At 47.6% G+C, this 22,890-nt stretch overlaps 1 protein-coding gene across 5 annotated transcripts in view; it reads right to left on the reverse strand.

Annotated features, from left to right (window-relative positions):
- The window catches only part of TTC3 (tetratricopeptide repeat domain 3), a 1,911,479-nt gene that overhangs the window by 1,615,346 nt on the left and 273,243 nt on the right, over positions 1-22,890 (reverse strand). For all 5 annotated transcript variants that reach the window (XM_078656864.1, XM_078656865.1, XM_078656863.1 and 2 more), the window contains one exon: positions 20,566-20,660. In XM_078656864.1, coding sequence (XP_078512990.1) covers positions 20,566-20,660 — 95 coding nt within the window. The remainder of the gene's footprint in view (positions 1-20,565; positions 20,661-22,890) is intronic.

The following is a 22,890-nucleotide window of genomic DNA, read 5'->3' on the forward strand; positions in this document are numbered from 1 at the left end:
GTCCACTCCGGACCCGCCGCCGCACACCGTCTGTCCATGCAGGGGTCCGCAGCGCCGCTTAGGTCCGGCCTCCTCTACTTCCGCCGCAGCGCCAAAGCCGGGAACTTTCCTGCACGTCCCGACCCCGGCTGAGTTTCGCGCCACTGCAGCTCTCCCACGGCTTCGCAGTCCGGCGGGCGATTCCTCTCCGCTGGTGACTCCGATCCGGCAGTTTTTACACCGGCAGGCGCCCCAACCGGTACCGCTTCTGCTCCGCTCAACTTGAGGAAGCTTGATCCGCTCTCACAGGATAATTGCAGGAGAAATCGGGCCCCTTCGGACGGAGCTCTAGGGAGTTACGTCCGCCATGATGCCTGGCTAGCCACGCCCCCATTTGAGTCCTTTACATGAAAGCTTTAATAGCGGGCACTCTGAAAAGGGACAGGTGTTGTCTGTTTTGAAGATAAGCAGCTATTGCAGTGAGATGTAAGCGTATAGACGTATACGCAAAATTTGAACGTTGTAAATGCAGCAAATAACAAATTATATTTTCAGTAGAAGCATCAAGTGGCACTGCTTGTTTGTGGCTGGGGAAGTATGGGGTGTATTACCTTTGCCTCTTCCTTTGCCATTGTGTCCACGAAATCCACCTCAAAAATAACCTCTGATAGAAGGTGACTGACTATTGTCTCTATATGAGGTAGAGGACCCTTCAGTAGCAATGGACGTTTGAGCCGCCTCTATAAAAGGATCGGCGAAATGATTCACCATTGTAGTGCTCCCATAGATTTGGCTACCGCAAGTGTCCTTTTTCATTTTTTCTAATGGAGTGTCCACCGTAGGATCAAGTAAATGCTCCTTATCAAAAGGTGCATTTAAAATGGTTGTTTAGACTTCTGGTTTAAAATCTGAAACTCTAAGCCACGAGTGCCGTCTGAGAAGAATGCTAGCGTTAATAGGATGTGAGGCAGTGTCTGCTGCATCTAGAGCATTTCTGATTGATGTATTGGAAATACGTTTCCCTTCCTGAATTAGGTCAAGAGCCTTGGATTTATGTTCAACAGGCAGATATTGCATCAGTTGCTCTAACTCATCATAATGAGTTCTGTCATATCTTTCCAAGATTGCTTGTGTGTTAGCTATGCGCGAATGATTTGGCTGCTTGTGCTGCTACTCTTTTGCCTGAAAAAAACAAACACAAGGAGATGGACGAAGTGCTGAAACTTTTCAAACACTCACCCCCAGTCACAGATCTGGGTTGAATCCATCATCGTTCTTTAGCTCACTTTGCCACTACAGTTCAGACACAGCTATATGCAAATCAGTCTTGACCCTCTGCCTCATGGGAACAGTCCAGCCCGAACTGCAAAGCCATGTCTTCCCTGGTACCGAAACAAGCATCCTGGGACCGGTTTCGGGCTAACAGCCCTCATTAGCCAGGCTAGCTTGAATCCAGTGGCAAAGTGAGGAAGGGACCCACGTCTGGGCATAACCTGCCAACTTAGGGCGAACAAAACAAACAAAAGGAGATGATGGATAGAGTGCTGAAACTTTTCAGATACTCACCCCCAGTCACAGTTCTGGATTGGAAGTTCGGGCTGGACTGTTCCCATTGGGTGCAGGGTCAAGACTGATTTGCATATAGCTAGGTCCAAACTAGAATGGCATGGTGAGCAAAAAAACGATGGATTTAGGCCCAGATCTCTGTACTGGGGTGAATGTATGACATTGCTCTTCGTTCTGTCCATCAATTGCTCTTTTTGCATTTGCCACTCCGGGTGGGACGGGTATGCTCAGACATGAGTCCCGTGCTCTCCATGCCACTCGAGTCAAGCTATCCTGGCTGATGAGGGCTGAACGCCCGAAACCAAGAAGAGTTAGCCGAGTTGATTTCCAACTGTCCCAACCAGAGTAAAACCCGCTCTCTCCATGTGGGCTTACTCTTTTCTCCTATTTGTACAGGTTCTCAAGCTGAAGTCACCAATCTGTCTTGGTTACTCTCCCAGCTTGATGAGAATATCCTGTAATTAACTGATTCTTAATCATTGGATTAATAGTACAATCTTTACCAACAAAAAAAAAGCCAGGAGAATTAAGTTACATATTTTAGAATTACATTTGGTGGTGGATAGCTTCCCATAAGTGATGAATTAAAAAATGTAAACTTTTAGTGGGGAGAAAGAAATATAAGAAGTTAAAGTAGAGAGGATTTTTCAGCCTAATTATCCCGGATACTCAAGTGTTTCGTTCTCTAATTACAGTCTATTGCTCTGTCCATGTTGGCAATTCTGTGGATTGAGTTTAGCCATTCAGATTCTAAATGAGGGATGGGTAAAATTGTTTTTATACAGAGTTCTGTACGTGCTAATAAAACTAAAATGAATATAAGAGCCTTTAAGGATTTGTAAATGCTGACCACAGATTCTCCCTCCGGGATCACCCCAAATATTACAAGTGCAAGACTCACCTTTACCTTATGGCACACCAGCTCTGACAGAATTTTACCCACTTTCTGCCATAATAGTTGGATGGAGGGACACCACCGGAACATAGGGGCTTCATCTACATTCGGTTCCTCACACTTTTGGCAATACCTCACTAATTGCAGCCCCAGCTTTGCAAATCTTCGTGGGGTCTAGTAAGCCTTGTGGATAGTAAAGAGATGATTTTTAGGTCGAGCCTTCGCAGCGCGCATGCGCTGCAAAGGAAAATGACCTATTCCGAGCGCTTAGGCTTTTCAGCCAAGCACGAGCACGCGTTCCAATGCCTTCAATGGCAACGCGTGCTCGTCAGAAGATTCACTCGCGGGAGCGCGCGGCCCATCTGGTCGCAATTATCGGTCCCGCGAGTGAATCCCTCCCCCTGCTGCCGCGCATGCGCACACTACTGGCTTCACCACTTGTGGGGTTTTTTTTAATTAATTTTTGCACGCAGCTAATGCTGGTTATTAGTTTCTGTTGCCACTGCCAAACCCCCTTGTTCCACCTCCCCTTGGCCGTGTTCCTGTTCCCGCCCCCCTCCTGCGCTTTCTCGCAGCTTGTGGCAGTCATGGAGGCGCGCGCTTGTTTCATAGTTGAAGTCAATTGTACAATTTGCAAATTGGTACGTTATTGTTCCTTGAGATTTGTGTAGGCACAATAGGCCATAAGTAGGGCTTTGGAACGCATTTAGTACTCCAAATTCCCGGGATGCCTTTGCAGACTAGGACTAAGTTTGTGGTTATATCCTGGTCGTGGGGTTATGGACATGGCCTGTATTAGGCGTAGCGGTTGTAGGGTGATAGCGAGGTCATTGTGTATTTGTCCATTAAATGGGCCATGTGCTGTTTCGCTCCCTCCTGCCTGCTTACTTCTGTTTATGGGAAGAGTCAGGTGCGCGGTCAGAGTTCTGTCTTTGTGTTCTGTTTAGGACGTCTGTGAGGAGCGCATTGCTTTAGGGGACCACAATGCTGTTCTCTGTGGCATGCCTGTGCTTTGGTGGATGGCTCTGTGGTATTAGATGAATGTGCACTCTGACACGATATCCTCGTAGGTGTTTGATCATACACATGAGACAAACTGCATCTTGCCTTCTGATGGGATTGAGAGTGTGGGCGCGAGTATCGCGCAACTTCAGCCGTGACGTGAGGAGAATGGAGGCTGCAGGGTGTTTGGAGAGGTAGGTCAGAGATGGACTCCAAAGGCACAGGGCCCGGGAAAGCTCAGAGATCGAGCTCAAAGGGGCTTCGTAAGCAGAAGCATCTCCGGCTGTGGGCTTCTCTGCCATGCCCTGAGGGCATGAAGACGCACCTGTAAAAAGCTGCTTGGCTATGAGATTTGCGTTCCGATATCTGGAGACGTGTTGTTCCCAGACATGAGGAAGTATAGCTCCTCATTGTGGATTATAAACGTAACCTGAAAAAAGGGACACAGCTTCGTCAGCACCTCCGCCAGCCCCGCAAAGTGTTTATTGGGAAAACATAACATGTCAAAATTATATCTTGTGTGTTAGGACCTTTACGCCCTGGAAGATATGAAAAGATCATTGATGCCTACAGTATTGAAAGTAACACTCTGTGTGTTTCGTGATAAACAAAGTTTCCTTTGTTCTCATCCGTTTCCTTTACAAAAACAAGGACAACACTTAACTAACTGTGCATCTCATAAATGCAGTCAGCCCCCCTGTGCAGCTGCTTTGAACTGCTGCATGAGTTTATTTTATAGGGGACTGTTATAAAGCACTTCTCCTTAACCGCAGTTTGAAGGTAACTTTTACATGAGAACTCTACCCAAAGCAAACATATTTTTACAATAAGGGAGTTACCTTCTATTGTGTAAAGACTGGTTTGTAAATCATGTTCTGTCACCGTGCATCGAAACTAAGAATGCATCCTTTTTTGTCATTCAGGGTGTCCGTCCGGACTAGTACAGCTTTGTTTGACAGGTAATGTTGAAACGATTTTAGAGCTAGAAAAATCAGTGCAGTGTCCATGTACCTTGTACTGTGTGTCTTTGTAAATTCGCTCCCCATCCTGTGAGAGATGCGTCTGTAGTTAGTATTATTTGTGCAACAGGCTCTATAAACGGCCGGCCCTTGGAAAGATTTTTGGTGTTCCACCATTGCAGAGAGCGATAGGTCCAGTCGTCTACCACCACCAGATCTGTTATTTGTTGCTGAGCCGGATTCCATTGACTTGCTAAGCATTCTTGTATGGGGCACATTTGTAGTCTTGCATATGGTACTATGAAAATGCAAGATGCCATCATTCCTATTAGTTGCATGAACACTCGAGCTTGTAGTGAGTTTTGTGGCTGGAATCTTTTGATGAGATTGTGCATATTTTGTATTCTTATTGGGCTGGGGTATGCTATTGCCTTGGAAGTATCTATTGTGGCACCTAGATACTGTTGAGAGAGGGACGGTTGGAGATGTGACTTTATTTCCTGTAAATCCTAGTTTGTGCAGCAGACAGATCGTCTGATACGTGTGTTGCACACATTGGTTGTATGATTTTGATCTTATTAACCAGTCGTCCAGATATGGGAAGACATGAATGTTGTCCTTTCTTAAGTGTGCAGCTACCACTGCTAGACACTTTGTGAACACTCGAGGTGCTGTAGTTACTACGAAAGGTAATACTTTGAATTGGTGGTGTTGACCTTCTAGAACGAACCGTAAGTACTTTCTGTGAGATTGATGAATGGGAATGTGGAAGTAGGCGTCCTTGAGGTCTAATGTAGCAAGGCAGTCGCCTTTCTTTAGCAACGGTAGAACCTGTTGTAGTGTGGCCATATGAAAGTGGCCTCATTGTATGTACAGGTTCAGGGGTCTTAGTGTAGAATAGGTCTGAGGGACCCATCCTTTTTGGGTATGAGAAAATAAAGAGAGTAAACCCCTGTGTTTTGATGCTGTTTTGGGACTGGTTCTATTGCATTCTTTTACAGTAGAGATTCCACCTCTTGCCTTAATAGTATGAGGTGTTCCTGTGACGCTGTCTGGGTGGTATTGTTGGAGGAGTGGAGGTGAGCTCTAGGCAGTAACCTGACCAAATGAATTGTCTCACCCACCTGTCTGTGGTGATGGAGTTCCAGACAGGTAGGAACTGTTGTAATCTCCCCCGACAGGAGAGGAATGGTCTGGGGGGATGGAAGGGAAGTCACTTATTGGGGGGGGAGAGGCGTTACGATTGTTGTTATCTCTACCTCTGCCCTTATTGTTGTTTCCTCCATACCCTCCTGTATATTATCCCTTTCTGGGGGAGGTTTGGTTGGGCGCTTTGTAAGAAGGGGAGATGTTAACAGTTTGGAAACCTTTAGAGGCGTCCCTATATGAGGAGCGACGAAAGGAAGGTCTATGGGTTTGCGTTTGTAAAGCTCCCATTGTTTTTGCCCTATCAGTATCTTTTTTCATCTTTTCTAGTGCACTGTCCACTGCTGGCCCGAAAAGATGCTGTTGGTCAAATGGTTGGTTTAATATACTGGCTTGTACTTCTGGTTTGAACGCAGAGATGCATAGCCATGCATGTCTGCGCAACAGTACCCCTGTATTTACTGTTCCAGATGCTGTGTCTGCAGTGTCTAGTGCGCCTCTTACGGAGGTATTTGTTATAACCTTGCCTTCCTGTATTAGGTCAGAAGCCCGAGTCTTGTATTGTTCTGGCAAGTGTTGCATCAGTGGCTCTAACTGATCATAATGAGCTCTGTCATATCTTGCTAAGAGGGCTTGGGTGTTAGCAATCCTCCATATATTGGCTGCTTGTGAGATGGTGCATTTCCCTGAAGCATCCAAAAGCTTAGACTCTGTATCGGGGGGGGGGCATCCCCTGTTGTCTGCGAGTTAGCTCTCTTTCTCGCATTTGACACTGCCATTGAGTCTAGTGGCAAGTGACCTTTAATATATGCTGGGTCAGTTGGAGCCACTGTGTACTTTTTTTCTAACCTAGGGTTAATTACCCCAGCTCTGACTGGGTCTTTAAATATTTCTGGTGCGTGTCTTACCACGCCGTTAAGTATTGGCATCGTGGTAGTGGTTTTATGTGAGGATAACAGTGTGTCCATTCGAAAGTCTTCTTCTATTGGATCTGTATGCAAGTCTACTCCATGGAAAGTGGCTGCTCTATGAATGAGCTGTGTGAACCCAATGGCGTCATCAGGGGGAGATGGCCTAGACCAGTATGCCTCGTCTGGTGGTAGATCTGGTGCATTATAGTCTTCCCATGTGTCACCTGATGGCCCAGCCATATCATCTGGATCATCAATATCATCCATTTGATGTTTACTCTCTACCTCTACCTCTTGTGAGTAGGTATCCCCATAATCCTCATCTTGTGGTATAAAGCTATGTGTACGGAGAATGTACAGGAGAGATATCTACTGGCAGTTGTACTTCAGGTGAAGGAATTCTTATAGGGGAGGTTTGAACATTCTTTTTAAGAGGAACTGGCGGTGGTTTAGGATAGTCCATTTTCCTCTTTTCAGGCACTGTGTATACATGTCCAGTTGTTGGATGAATTTTAAGAGTTTTTTGCCTTGCATCAGGCTTGAAAAGCTCTTCTATTGGCAAATCCTTTTTCGGCGCCTATTTATTTGTTTTGGGCCCGAACGTTTTAGACTTTGCAGTGTCTATTGTCTTTGGAACGGTTCTTGGTTTCGGTTCTGAAGGCTTTTCTTGTCTTTTCTTTGGATCTGTGCTTTTTGGATCCAAAGCTTTTGTTCCCGTGTGTCTAGATTAGTCTGCCCTCGGAGCCGAAACATGTTTCGATATCGGAAATGTTTTCGGGTCCGCTTTTTTCAGAACCGGGGGCGTTTTCGGTTCAGTAACTTTGGGAACCTCTTTTGGCGCCGAACTTGGTTTCGGCTCACCTGTTTTCAGCTCTCCTGTTTTCGGTACCGATGGATGTTTCGGTGCCGGTGTTGACTTTGGCTTTAGTACCTTCTGCTTTTCGGGACCCACAGACTGACTCGAGCCAGAGTCGACTGGAGGCTTTTTAGTACTCTTCGCTGCCGATCCTGAAGGCGGGGCGTCGGAAGGTTTTGGTCGGTGTGCACCTGGACCTGAAGGTGGAGGTGGAACCGAAGCCTGTCCCGATATGGTGGGGGTGAATAGGGTCGATGCTCTTACTCACGACCTGTTGACCAGCTGGAAGAAGATAGTCGTCTTTGGATAGATTCTCTTCTTCAGAAGCTGAATCCTCTGCTTTGGAAGCGGCGTCTTCTTCTTGTTCTTCGGCGTCTACCTCGATTGGCGCCTCGTCAATGATGAGGTCTGGTGTCGACGACTATGACTGCTCTATGGCTCTTTGAGCTAGACGGTCTCTGACAGTTTTCTTGGACCGGAATGAAGCGCAGGCCTCACAGTCTCGACTCTTGTGCTCTGGAGACAAGCACAGGTTGTAAACCTCATGAAGGTCAGTGTGGGGAAATGTGTGTCCACACTGAGGGCCCTTCTTGAAGGGTGTTCTTTCCATGAGCCAAAGGCCCAATGGCGCAGTTGGGCCCAACGAGCGCTGTAATCGAGAAGTGTATCCTTTCTTCGACGCGGGTAACCGGAATCAGTGTCGAAGACTATGTCGATGTTGTAGATTGATTTATAAGTATGAAAGAGATCGGTAACGGGACCGAACGATGAACACATCCGAGCCCGATGGCGGAAAAAACAATCTGAGAATGGAGTTGATGCCCATGCGCACTACGATCTAAGGGAGGAGTCACCCAACAGACAAAGACTCTTCCAAGACAACAACAAAGTGTAATCATCGGGGCCCACCACCAGATGGTGATCTAATGCTATAGTGTAGTGTCTGCAGCCCATATATCTCGAACACATATCTCCGTATCTTGACAGGGACTTGCTCTGTGTAACCCAAGAGAACAGTGAGGGGGTCGTCGGGCACATGTGGACCAGTCATTTCATCCAGCGCATGTAGTACTTCCATCCAGTATTCCCGAACAGAAGGCCAGTCCCAGGCTAAGTGCTCAAAGTCAGCGCCCCCGCCCCGCATCTATCACAGCAGTCAGTGTTGCACAAATGCAAGCGGTGTAGCCGAGCTGGCGTGTAATATAATCGGTGAATATACTTATGAAGTATAAGGCGTAGTCTGCTATTGGCTGATATGGCGCCCATTTGGCAGCAGCAAAAGGACCATTGTTCCATTGTGATGGAAGTTCCCAATTACGCCTCCCATTTACCCTTGGCTGGAGCCGGGTCCCTCTCCCATTCCCCTTGAGTTGAGCGATAAAGTCGCGACACTACATGTTCCGGGGGAGTGTGCTGTAAGAGTATGTAGAGGAAGCACAATAGGGGGTTCTAACCGAAAGCCCTGAGTCAGAGATCGCATGTCTTACCTAAGCCTCACGTAATAGAATCGCTTCAAGGGAGTGGGGGTCGTAGTACCAAAGAAGTCCTCACTAGTTTTAAATTTCCCATTTGTGTACAATTGGCCCCAAGTAAGGCAGGGCAGTTTACGCAGCATGTGGTGGCATCCCCCCTTAGTCATGACTGGTAGATCATGTCTCCCCTGTAATGGCGCGATTGGCGAGTAGAGTACAGGGCATTTAAGTATGTGCGCCAGATCGCGCCAGGCACTGGTAGTACATTGTATGGTTGTAGAGGCTAGATGTCTAGGGACTGCAATAGTGCTTAGATATGCTGTGCAAGGTGTGGAGGCCATATACCCATCTTCAATTGCTAGGCAGATAAAAAATAATTCCATATCTGGGACTTCGAATCTCCCAGAATCAAAGGAACGAGTAAGAGCGTCCCAGCCTAATCTGGGTTGCGTTCCACCCTACGCTAATCGGATCAGCTGGGTTTCGATACATTTTTTTTTTTAAATGACGACTAGGAGCCCGAGGAATGTGGGTAAAAAGGTAGAGTAGTTTGGGCAATAGTACCATCTTGATCAAAGATACTCTGGCTGCCACGGAGAGGGGCATCGCGATCCATCCGGTAATCTTATCAGTAATGAGGTCAAGTGTGCGTCCGTAGTTGGAGCGCATCAGTTCCTCGCGGCATCAAGAGACCCGGATGCCAAGATATGTGATTGTATCCGCACACCACGTCAGGGGGAAATCAGGTGCAAACTCCAATGTGGCATCTGTGAGAGGGAATATTTGGGATTTACCCCAGTTCACGTTTATCCCAGATAATTGGCTAAATAGGATGAGCAATCGGAGAATGGGATTAAGGCTGACCGAAGGGTCCCGCAGGTATAATGTGAGATCATCGGCATACAAGAAGATTAGAATCTGCCTCTCTGGGTATATCAATGCATATTCCCGAAAGTGTTGTCTGACTTTGGCCGCTAGGGGCTCGATGGCTATGGCAAAGAGAAAGGGTGACAGGGGGCATCCCTGTCGGGTGCCCCATGTAATTGTGAAAGGAGCTGACTGAACTCCTTTACCATCACTCTAGCTCATACGCCGGAGTATAATAAGTTGATCCATTCTAGGCAGGGAACCCCATACGTTGTAAAACAAAGGCGAGGTTTTCCCACTCCAGGGAATCGAACGCCTTAGTGGCATCGAGAAATACAGCCGCAACATTGATGTCAGGGTACAAGTCGTGTAGGAGCGCGAATAATGTGCGCAAGTTATGGGACGTGCCTCTAGTGTGTACAAAGCCTGATTGATCAGGGAGCACCAACGCAGTTATAAGGGGACTAATACGATTAGCAATCAATTTGGCCAAATTGTTTGCGTCAAGATTTATTAAATATAGGGGCCTATACGAATCACAGTAAGTAGATGGTTTACCCGGTTTCGGTAGGGAGATAATGTGCGCCTCTCGCATAGAGAGGGAGAAGTATACCAGTCTCACGAGCTTCCTCGTAAACATGTTGCAGTACCGATGTAGAGTAGTTCCTATTATCCCAATAATAATAATAATAATAATCCACATGGAATAATATCTTCAATAGTATAGACGTAGGACAGAGGTTAATGAATATGCTACTTACCAGTATGCATCTGTTCTTGGCATGTAGGGCTGCTAACATTCATATCTTAGCATTAGATCGCCGCCTAGTGTTGGGTCCGGATGATCGCACATTGTTGTCCTGGAAGAGTCTTCGAAGTATCCTGAGATAGGTCGCTCCTCCCCTGGACTACAGTGCGCATGGGCATCGGCTCCATCCCCAGATTGTTTTTTTCCGCCATTGGGTTCGGATGTGGTCCCGACTTCTCTTTGTCGGAACCGAGAAAAACTAACTTTTTCAGGCCAAAAGGCCTTGTATTTTCTAGCGTCGGTAAATAATACTGTAAAAGCATTGATATGGTTTCTTAGCCATATGTTACTTTAAAATGGATAAAAGATATACATACATATATACATTGACTAATCGTACTCAACTGGTGCTTCTAACTACGCCTACCCCGGGGGTACCTGACCTAAGCCTAATACATGGGAGGGAGTAAGTAAGTAAGTAGCAGTTTAAGTTAAGTTTGTTTTGCCAAGAGTCTGACTCAAGAATTCTCTGTAAGGGGTTAGTCAGTTCAGTACCTGGGATTTAGAAGGCAGGAGGGCTGGTATCTCTTTCTCAGGACTCGGTATCCCAGTTACCCGCGAGGGCAAGCTGGAAACGCTGGAGGCTGGATTCCTCGGCAAGAGGAAAGGCAGCGTTTTTCCTCAGCGCGTCAAAAAGGGAGGGGCAGCGTCCATGGGCTCTCACATCAGCTGGGCTCTCCGGCAAGTATTCGCTGCTCCAAGCTCATCACCACCGTGTGTTTACTTAGGGCAGTGTCGGTATATTTATACCTGAGAGGTGCCGGGTTTGACGTAAGGATGGACATAAGACGTCAATCAGGTCGTTCTTACATTCTTTACAGGAGTTCTCGAACGAAATCAAAACAATAGCAGCGGGGATTTCCCAGGTTTGCTGGAGGCTTGGTTTGTTTAGAGAACTCGGTGTGCTTTCTAGGGGGCTGGAGGAATTGTGCTTGCTTAATGTGACAGCATGCGCTATGACTAATTTTTGAAACTGGTTTCTGTGCCGTTGTATGGATATTAGTGATTTATAACCGGACAAGGGTCAGAAATTGGAGTATCGATACAGGTCCCTAGATAAACACACTACACCGGCATGAGTAGGTGGTGGAAAGTTTTATAAAACTCGCCCGGGAGGCCGTCCGGACCTTGCACTTTTCCTGATTGAAATTGCATTATGGCAGATATAATTTCCTCATCCTCGTGATGTCTCAGGAGAAATTCCCTCTGCCCATCCCCCAACCAGGCGATCGCCGTATCCTCAAAGAAGGAGGTGAAGTCTATTGGATGAGTTCTATGAGTCTTATAGAGACATCTGTAGAACCTATGAAAGGTCTCCACGATCTCGGTCGTGTTGCTGTGCATTTGGCCATCCTCATCCTCAACTTCAAGAACAATATCTGAAAATTGCGGAGGTCCAATTAAGGACGCAAGCGTTTTTCCAGGTCTGCTCCCTCTCCATATTGGCGTGCCCTCCGATATTTCCCTTTGTATTTACATTTGCTTTCCGCTGTCTCTTGGTATTCACTGAGCACTCTGCGCAATCTAGCTTGTAGCTCAGGTGTGGGGCTAGTTAGCAATTCCGCCTCAATATGTTTTAGTTCCGTCTCCAATCGACGTAGGGTGGAATGGATGTCCCTCAAGATTCCCCCACTCTTTGCAATACACAAGCCCCATGGTAACTTTGAAAGCTTCCCATACCGTGGAGTATTGCGTCCCCGAATCCTCATTGCAAGGGAAATAGTCTGTGATCTCTTGCTCGAGCTCCTGTTTGAATACTGGGTCTAATATGAAACACCAAAATAGGAAAGGAGAGTCCGCATGCGGGGGGGTTAGAGCGACTAGCACTGGAGAATGGTCCGAATATGTCTGGGGAAGATGGGAGGTGTGCGTCACCCAAGGGATAAGGACTTTGGTGATGAGCCAATGATCAAATCTGGACCAGGAGGACCGGGCCGTGGTGTAACAGGTACCCTCCCGCCTCGATGGGTGCATATGTCACCATGCATCAAGCAGCTCATAGTCAGCAATTATAATTTTTAGGGTGGATTGTGATTGGGAGTAGTGGTGTGGTTGCGGGTGTGAGCGGTCCAGTGTGGGATTAACTGTAACATTGCAATCCCCCCCCCCCACATAGTAGGTGCATAGAACCTATCTCTAGGATCTTACCCCAGAGTGTGAGAAGTTGGCCTGATATATGATGTTCACTAATTCTAGTGATCACCTTGTATCAGTCCAAACAACCCTTATGGTGATTGGTTGTAAAGTCAACCGTATAGACCAGCTATCCTAGTAGCGTGGACAAAAGCAGTCTTTTAGGCTAATCTCTTTTGGCATGTGAAGCCAGCTGTTTTACCATAGTACAACCCCTTGAATATCAAATGAAAGGACACCACACAGGTTGTTATGAAAAATAAACAGTCTATTTATTTATAACAACACCTCTGAACTTTTTATGAGATCAGAGGGCTAAGCACATGACAATACTAAAAAGGAAATACGAGTTCGCACAATATTTACACAAGTGCCTTAGGGGCACGACAAACCATATACTCAAAACAATGGAATGCGAGGAAGGAAAATACTGCAAGGAGATCCAGAGGCTGGAGGATCGCTGGGACTACGCTACAAACTAGGTAAGTAAGGAGCAGGAGGCCCACGGGACTCGCGTGCAGAGTGGGAACTCTCACGCGGGATGCGTAACAACATCTATGGATCTTACAGTTTAGAAAGTTACGGATTCCGGACGAACCCGGCTGGATGGAGGGAAAACAACAGTGGACCTGGACACTAGGATAGTGGACACAGACTTCAGCACCTAGAAGCTTTAGTTACCTAACCCACAGGCTGCGGGTGCATAGGGTTGAAGTTGCGTCGGGTTTGCTGTTGATCCCGGTGATGCCTGAAACAAGAAGTTGCTGGCAGGCAGCTAGATGGAGGAGTCCGGTGGTTCCAAGGATGGAACTAAGAAGATGGAAGTCCTGAAAAGGAAGGGGAGAGAGTCTTGGTCACTAGCCAGTGACGGTGCTGGAACCAGGAGGGAACCAGGAGCTGTCGCCGAGTTCAGGTGAAGGAGGGGTCGCTTCTCTCTGTAGCTGCGAGGACCAGGAGCTGCTCTTCACGACCAGGCTGGGGGCACGAGCTGTCCCACGTAGTCTGCTGCTGTTGGCGGTGTCGGATCGTCGATCTGGACAACAGGCCTTGGCTAATGCAAGCCACGCGGTGGAACAAAGATGGCGTCTGGTGCGGACCAGGAGGGTCCGGGGTGCTCCTCTTTTACAAGGAAGCAAGGGCCAGTCTGGGGGACCAGACTAGCAGAGTCGAATTCTTTGGGTCGTCGTCTCAGAGGTCACTAGCCAGCCCGCAAGTGACCAGACAACAGGACAAGCAGCAACCAGGCAAAAGGGCCCCACGCAGATCACGGGGATGCTGGGGGGGCTGGTCTTTGGTGCAGGAGCTGCATCGGTGTAGGGCTTCTCAAACCCTGATGCACTTAAACGAGGGTCACTCGAGGGTCGTGCTGGAAGCGCTGTGCAGGTTTCTTCAAGATGGTCGTCTCCACGTTGCTCGTCGCACCCACGGGTCTCAGCTGTGCTGGGGAGGTGGGTAGAGGTCAGAGAGGTCTGGAGGTCCGGGTCTTGTCGAGCTGGGTCGTCGGATTCCTGGAAGGAAGGACTTTGCAGCAAACCGCACAGAAGCTTGATGGTGCCTGCGAAGCAGGATGGTCACTCCCTGATCATAGGGGAGATTCTTCAGTCTTCTGATGGATCAGGAGGTCGAAGGTCAAGAGTTTCTTCGTGGAAGGTTGTCAAGATTAATCTAATTTGGAATGGGACCAGCTCCTACCTTTATCCGGCTAAAGGGGGCTGCACTATGACTAGGTCCCTCCCCTGGGTGGGACCAGGAAGGGGGTGGCTACACCCCCTTTCCTTTGTCTAGTTTCCCGCCAGAGCTGGGGCTGGAGTGCCCCAGCAACTGGTTGGAACCGGTGTATGCACAGGGCATCTTGTGTGCCCCGGGCATGTCTCATTCCTTTCAGCCTGAGCCTACCCAATACACAAAATCCTGTCTGGGGTGGTGCTAGCACCTCCCAAGGCAGGAAACCCTTTGTCCGAGCCTCCCTCGCTGGAAGGACTCCCAGCAGCAGGAGGTCAGACTTGTGTCTGTGGTGGCAGCATCCATTTTGTGATGCTGAGGCTTGAGTTAACTTTAACCGGGGTTTACAGTTACATACATGTCGTGTCCCTCTAGAAGGGTGGAATGCTAACCCCGTCGCCAGAATTAGCGAGGGGTTAGTATTCCAATTTGTATGACACCTTACTCGACATGTTTTGATAATGCTATGCCAAAGTTAGCATTTAACCGCGAGGATTATAATGCACTTAAGAGTATATGGTATAGCGTTATCATGGAACAGCTATAAGGACTTGGTTCCGCAAGCTGCAAACGGGCTCAGCTCATGCCAGAGCACCATCTCACATAATTCCAAGCACTCTGCCTTCAGGATTGATAAGGCCTGCCATAGGAGTGACTGATAGGAATATATGTGTCCATTTTAGGGTTAGATATAGGAATACTATATCTAAAGCAAAGGGTGATTACACCACCTTGCCCCAGCTGTCGTGCAGCCAGTTGTGTCAGATTTGGGTGGTCAGCCAGGGGTGGCATAATACATGCTGCAGCCCCTGGTAGGCCCTGGGTACACCTATGCCCTGGATACCTAAGGTATACTGTACAGGGACTGATAAGGTGGCCCAGTACCAATTGGTAAATGCACCTAGGGTACATGCTTGTCAATTTAGAGAGAGAACAGCTAGGCTGTGGGTCTGATTAGCAGGCCCACAGCCAGGGAAAGTCGTAAACCAGTGAAGCAAAAAGCAAAAATCTGGGGTGGCCATGGGATTGCAGACCCCACTCTCCTACACAGAGCACACGGAAAAACTCCAGGTCATCCGTATTCAGCCCATAACATGAAACGAATGTAAAGAATTGGGTGGCGAGTCTGCCCCAGAGAATAGAATACCGGCCCTGCTCGTCAGTGACAGAGCCTATTGGAGTATATGGAAGGGACTTCCTTACTAGGATGCATGCACCTCGGGCATATGATGAGTAGGAGGAAAAGCATGTATAATTGGCCCATCGAGCGGCAAATGTGGAAGGGGTGTTGGGATTAAAGTGCGTTTCCTGCAGCATCGCGCAGTGAATGTCATGACGATCAAAGTACGATAATATGTGCCTACGCTTGCGGGGTTCCCCCAGTCCTCGTACATTCCAAGTAAGGAAGTGGTATGTAGGGGGTCTAGAATGTTCAGCCATGGTGGTGATTGTTAATGTTAATAGTCATTTATAGAGCGCACTTACACCGGGTGGCTTCATGGCGCTAACAGGCTCAGTATGCTATCCAGGAAATGTTTAATTGTATGATTGCCGGAATAGCCAGGTCTTAAGATTCTTCCTAAATTGCAAAAGGTCAGTGCTGGACCGTATTTCCAGTGGAAGGGAATTCCATAGTTTAGGAGCAAGGACCGCAAATCTGCAGCCTCCTTCACGTACTCACTTAAATATTGTCACATGTTCAAACAAAACATTCCTCCCCACTCCCACATCAGCAGCCCAATCCTGCCGTGGTCCACTTCCCCCCCCACCCCCCAACCATTCCCTCAGTGCCAAGTTCCTAACAGGTGGGATTGGTTTAGCCTGTAACATAACTGTCAATAAAAAAAAACAATCATAATGGTAAGGGTTCACCTGAGAGGTTGAGTCCAGAGGGCGACCAGTGGTCTTCCTCGCCGGCGCGAGGGTGTTCAGGTGGTCATATGTAGGTTCATCTCGTTACGGTTTCTGGTGCATCCTACAAGTTCGTAGAGGACCGCCAACACGGCAGATCAGGGATAGGGTGTAGGTGTAGTCGTCACTTCAGTCAGGGGGGCGAGGGGGCAGTCAGTCCACCGCCAAAGCGCGCCAGGATCCCAAGATCACCGTGGGAGTGATCATCTTCTCGTGTACGGAGGCCGGCGGCAGATCAGCACTGAGGGGAGGCTGTCTTTCCTCTCTTCGGCCTCCTCGCCCCGCCGCAGTTTCCAGCTAACCCCAATCACGCACAGCATCTAGTATATTTCCGTGTGGCATGGTCTCCATGTGAAAAGCAAAACTAGATAGCATCTGTTCATTGTACATCTGAAGTGTCCCCTCCACCGACTGGGCGATGAGGCGGGGAAGAGCGTCCCGCCGTTGGCTTCGGCAATGATTTAAGGAAGTCCTGTACAAGCTGTAGGGTATTGAAGAAATGCGGTTTACTTTGCTGTGTCACTTCGAGTCGGGCGGGGAAGAGCATCGCGTAGGGAATATTGAGCTGTTGCAATTTCTTCTTCACAGGGAGACATTTCCGTCTCTGCTCTTGAACGGCCATGGTAAAGTCAGGATATATTGAAATGTCCAACCCCTCATGGCGGAGTTGACCTTGCTCCCTAGATAAGCGGAGGGCTGTATCCCGATAATTGAGTAACCGAGGGATTATCGGGCGAGGCGTGGCTCCAGGGACCGGGCGAGCCTCCAGTGAGCCCGCTCAACCACCAATGCCGGTGAGAAGACTTCCCTTCCAAATAGCGCAATGAGGAGGAGCTCTACGTATTCCTCCATCCTGACGGTAGCTGTTGACTCCGGCACTCCTAGAATGTGGAGGTTGTTTCTCCGAGAGGGGGATTCCAAGTCCTCGTTCTAGGCCGCTATCACTCTGAAGACCCGCTCCATTTCCAGCATTCTGGACGTTGTCGCAGTGGAGGTGTCCTCCAGATCCGATATACGCCATTCCGTCTCCGTCAGTTATTCCTCATCCTTCTCTACTCTATGCGTGACACCATCTAGTCGTGCAGACATGGAGTCCATTTTGGATTCTATGGAGGTCAGGCTGGATTGCATAGCCAATAGTAGGTCCTTCAAATCTGCAGTTGAGGGTGCCGGAGCCTCCACCTGTTCTTTCTCAGGATCCATTTGGGAGCGGGTACCCTTTCGTGCCTCAAAATTAAGCTTTGGCTAACGACCGTCTGGTTTCCCCATTTTGTTTGGAGGCACGGTGTGTCACCGAGGAAAGGGCCAATACACCGCCACGTGGCGCATATTGAGAGGATTAGGAGGTCAAACACTGGCGGCCTAGACCGGCGGCAGCGCGCAGTCGCCAGTTCAGGGTCCCCGATCTAGTTTCCCCCTTCCCTCCGTTAATCCTCCTGGCTCTCCAGTTATGGGGCGGGCAGTTAGTCACAGCGTGTTCACACTGTTAGCGGGCGCGTCAGAATACCCGGGGGTCTTCTCAGCGCTGGGATATGTGTACGTGTCCACAGAATGGCACCCACAATTGGCATAGGCGGACTGCGGCATAGGATAAGTCCAGTTAACGATCCGCTACCCAGACCCGCAGGCCGCACCACCGTGCAGACTTCTTCCCACTATATATACCTTCCATCCCGGTCTCAATGCATTCTCCAGAATACAGGAGGGGTTGCCCGATCAGGCAGTCACACAGGCTGGAACAAGTTCGGGCCTTCACTCAGGCGCTTGCTCATGTGCCGCTCACTCCAACTACCTCCTCTCCAGGCCGTGACAGGAGGGGGGAAGGGGGGGTCCCACTGCACAGCGCTCCTCACCTCAGGGGTTCAGCGCACCTCTGGTAATGGGGCCAGCACAGCTGCCCACGGCGGTCTGTACCTCGTCGCAATTAGCTCTCGAGTTCCAGTATGTCACGGAGCACCCGCGTAGTACGAGCGGCAGGGCCACAGTCTGTGTTCGGATCTACCGCAGATGCCGGGCCATCCCCCAGTCACAGTGTCACACTGGCGAGGTAGCACCGGATGAATACCTCTGATTATGCCGCACAGGGGATACACAGCGTCCACTGGTTGTTGCCTCGGGTACGCCTCCGGGCCCGCGGCCCATCCACACAGTGGCCCTCGTTCTCACCAGTGGCCCAGCAAGTGATGGCAACCTGTCTTCAGGCTCGCAGCTCTGAGCCTGTGAGTGAACAGCCCTTTTGTTCTCCCAGGCAACAAGTGGGCTCCAAATCCATGCGGGATCCTCCAATCTCCCGAGTTCGGGCAGGTCACTTCCGCTGATCTTTACTTCGCCGCACAGCACCGCGGCTTAGGCTTTTGCCGCCGCCATGTTGTGAGCTCCAGGCACCGGGAGTCAGCAGCGATTTTCGAGGGACAGCGGGCAGGTACTTCAGCTTTTTTGAATATTTTGCAATGCTGTTGCGTTCCGATGCACATTTATTTGCTTTGCTCGCTGTTGATTGTCCAGATGACCAGGATATTTGACGGATGAGGGCCCGAACCGCAAGAACCTCACACAATTGTGGACATCTTACTTGGCGCCCTCTAGCGCCCCCAGCATGTTTTGACAATTACATTGAATTATTTGTGGATAACTGCGATCTAATAACTTCGATTCAAGTACTGACTTTTTGCTTGACAATGCGGTTGTTAGAGTTTAGCTACAGCATGTACAGCACAACACTCTTCATATACTCGACCCAGTTCATCATGCCAGTAAAATTGTGTACTTGGAGTGACCACTAACACTAAAAACAAAGTCTGTGGGGTGAGCTCGATCACAGATCCGAACATACATAGGAAATAAGACATCCAGAAAGTCTTATGAAAGTAATAATCCTCAACTTTAGCTTTTCTTCTATTGTTGTTCATATTCTGCTTAAACAGGTGAACTCGGACGTGTTGTAAAAAAAAGTTTGCGTCCCCCACATCCCAAGCCTAATATCAGGCTCAGCTGCACGAGTAATATTCTGCTTTTCTGCCACAAAGGCAGGACTGTGCAGCTCCCCTCTTCCATAATAATATTAACAGTTTAAACTGTAGTACAGCCCAGCTTTCTCGTTCTTTAAGTATGGTACATCATGTCCAGAACTACTGGAGTTATGATGCCTCAGAGAGACTTGAGCTCAGTCTTCACCTTATGAGCTGCTGCACAGCCACAGTCAGTCTCTCTCATCACCATAACATCGGCTAGATGTGTAAACCTGCCTTATACCACTTTCATCAAAGATAAGATGGCACTGGCGATCCAAGCTTCTATTCTACAGAGAAGTGGACACTCTATTCCATGACAGTCAGGCTATTACCCTACCAGCATTCTTTGCTCCATCTCATCCCTTTAAGGAGGAAGATCGACTTCACTGTTTAGACTCTTAGAAGGATAAGAAGGAATTAAGCTTTTATATCAATCTATCAACTAATAATGAGTGGATAATCAGCTCTCTGCAGGGTTTTCCGGAGGAAAGAATGGCAAAGGAGTGCAATAAGCAATCATCCATGGATGGATTGTTCTCTGCATAAAGATCTGCTACACTCTGGCAAAAAAGTAACCTCCAGAAAGCTTGCAGGCTCACTCCACCAGGTCTAAACCTGCTATCACTTTTTTACCACGCTCAGTGCCTATCCTGGACATTTATCTGGCAGCCATGTGGACGTTGGTACACATGTTCACCAAGCACTACTGCTCGACGGTAGGGTCCTTCATGAAGGTCACACTGCCCGTTCAGACCTGCAGGACGTTTTGGTATGAGCCAGTTCACAGACCCACCACCTGGGGGAAGTACTGCTATGGTATCTATACACAAGGTGAGGAATGTGCAGTTAGAAGTGTCCATAAGAAGAACAAGTCATTTCCCTGATGTACCGCTCTTTCTGGTGGGTTCTCTAACCGGAGATTCCTCACCGACCCCCCCCCCACCTCACCGTTCTGTGACACATCTTTTCACACCTAAAAAGGTCACAATTTTAGAGATCTGAACACTATTCGTGCCAAACTGCTAAGGGGCTCTGCGTCTGAGGGCGCGGAGAGCCTAAGAAAGCAGCTAATGTCAGCGCACTTGGGTAGCCCTTCCATGCAGCTCTGTTTGTCATGATGTTGGCATGGAGGCCCACAACTCCACCTACTGGCGAGCAGAAGAACTGCTTTAAAGTTTCTGGATACTGTCTGACACCTGGGAAATATTCACAAGGGGAGGAATCTGAAGTAAAATAGCTATTATATAAAATATAGACCTTCAACAAATTCATGCCCATATTCAAAACTTTACTTTTTACATATAATGTAGAAATGCTTTGCACATACTGGTACTGAATGGCTTTAGTATATAACTGGACAGCTGATTCATAATTTTCTTTGGCGAACTCTTTATTCCCCCTTGTCTTCGATGATTCACTTTTCTGCAAAATTAATTAATAACAATCATGAGCATTGTTCCAATTACAGTAATAATATTCAGAATTGTTCACACCGCTATTAACAATTAATAAATTAGAGTGACATAATATAATAATAACTATTCGCTAACATGGGTAGAAGGCAATCACACTCCTAAACAGAGTAGTGTGGGAGGTCTAAGTTGAATATTATTTATCACTTTACAGACATACGTGTGTCTGAATTCTCAATAGGCTATCCCATTAGAGTGACAATAAGGATAAGTTACTTACCTGTAATCCTAGTTCTCTTCCAGCGGTATCTCATCAATAGTCATAGCACATGAATATTCCCGCCCATGCGCAGCAACCCCGGAAACAATTTATATGTATGTGAGAAGCATATATGAAGCTCTATATATATATATTTTTTTGCCAGAATAAACTACATCCTGTAGAATTCTATATCAAGGAGATAATGATAAGTATTCACAAGATAAGAGCCTGACTAGTAACTGACAAATATATTTTAAAACACGCACTTTAGTCACTTTATGCACACTTGCTATTCATTCACTGTCACATAGTGGATATCCAACATTAGGGTAGGCAAGAAACAGCACACTATGTATTAGCATTAACTGCCATACTAGTGAGAGCGGTCTACATAAGGAAAATGCGATCACGACTGCCTTTATTTGAAATGAAATTAAGGGGTTTATGCATTTATACTCTTGATTATATTGTGATATTAATCATAATAGTAGACCTAAATTAGCTGTGTTGGAAAGAACAAAAGCTGATCAACAGTGGGTAGTGTTTCTGCTATGTCTATCGTGCTTGTGATATCACGTGTTATGTTTTGCACTGCCACTTTAAAAATGAGGAAAATGCTTACCTCCGTGTCATGTGATCAAGGCTCATCCAGAGCCGAAACGCGTCTGGACTGAAGCAGGCGATATAAATTCTTAAGCACCATACTGTGGCCCGTCTCTATCTGTACAGCGAAGGGGGAAGGGGGGGGGGGGGAGTGTGTGTGTGTGTTTTAACACACTCACGCTGTGGGGACTTGATTGCACTGTGTTGACCAGGTCCTCACAAGGCAATGTCTTCTAAATCATAAACAAGCATTTGCAATTCAATAGGTCTCGCATTTGCGAGAGTTTTAGCTACTGGCATTGTAAATGACAATGCCTTTTATTTATGTGTTGGTTTTCAAAACAGATAAATAAAAGGCATTATCATTTACAATGCCAATAGCTTAAACTGTAGCAAATGCGAGATCTATTGCATTGCAAATGCTTGTTTTATTATTATTATCGGTCGGTATGATTTCGTTTTCTTGTCCAGCTCAGCTGAGACTGTCCCCACGAAACAAAAGTAGCTTGAGTTGGGAAAATTCTGTTCAAAGGCAGTCATGAGAGAAGCTGTAAAGGCTGCTTGCGGTTGTGTTGTTTTTTGGTAGGAGACTGTGTGTAATGATGCACCACACGGCATGTGTCCAAGTAAGCAGTCGCCCGATGGCGTGGATTCAAAGCAGGGTTTTAATTAAGGAAATTGTCAGCAGGGGAATGCATCCATTGTATTTTGAGTGGGTGTGGCGGTAGTAAGGATTGAGTGGGACCGCGTTTTGAATAAAGCTATCATTATATCTGCTTCAGGATTAAAGTGGAGTTCGTTTTCTGATACAAAATGGTAAACAATGGTATTGTCACCAAGATTTGACAAGAACCGATTCTGTAATAAAAAGCGAGGAGTGCCTCTTCTGTATTTTTGGCTAACCCCCTGGGTATTACTTCGTTCACACCTCTTTGTTGATCGGGTTGGCCTCACGAAAGTCAATAAGACACTGCTGACTCAGAACCCTACTTGGGGAGTATAAAGGCACCACTGTCAGGGGTTTTCCCCAATACTTACTCACAGCTGGATTTAGAACAAACGATTGCAAGTTAAATCTGCAAAGTGTACCAACAGCATTTCACATCCCTGCTTAAAAAGCTGAGTTGTGAAGGTATGCAGCAGAATTTAAACATGTCCGGCAAAACTGCGCACACACGTAAACACACGCACAGACACACAAACACAACACACACATACACTCAAAACACACGAAAAACAACACACAGACACACAAAACACACACACAAAAACATAAGACACACAGGCCCAGGTGTATTAACAACATATATTGCAGACTCTACAAAACGCTGCAGCCCGTGTGCTGATGAGCATTCAGTTTTGTTCAGTTTCACAA

This window comes from Lissotriton helveticus, chromosome 8 (genome assembly GCF_964261635.1).
Source record: "Lissotriton helveticus chromosome 8, aLisHel1.1, whole genome shotgun sequence".
Classification (NCBI taxonomy): Eukaryota; Metazoa; Chordata; class Amphibia; order Caudata; family Salamandridae; genus Lissotriton; species Lissotriton helveticus.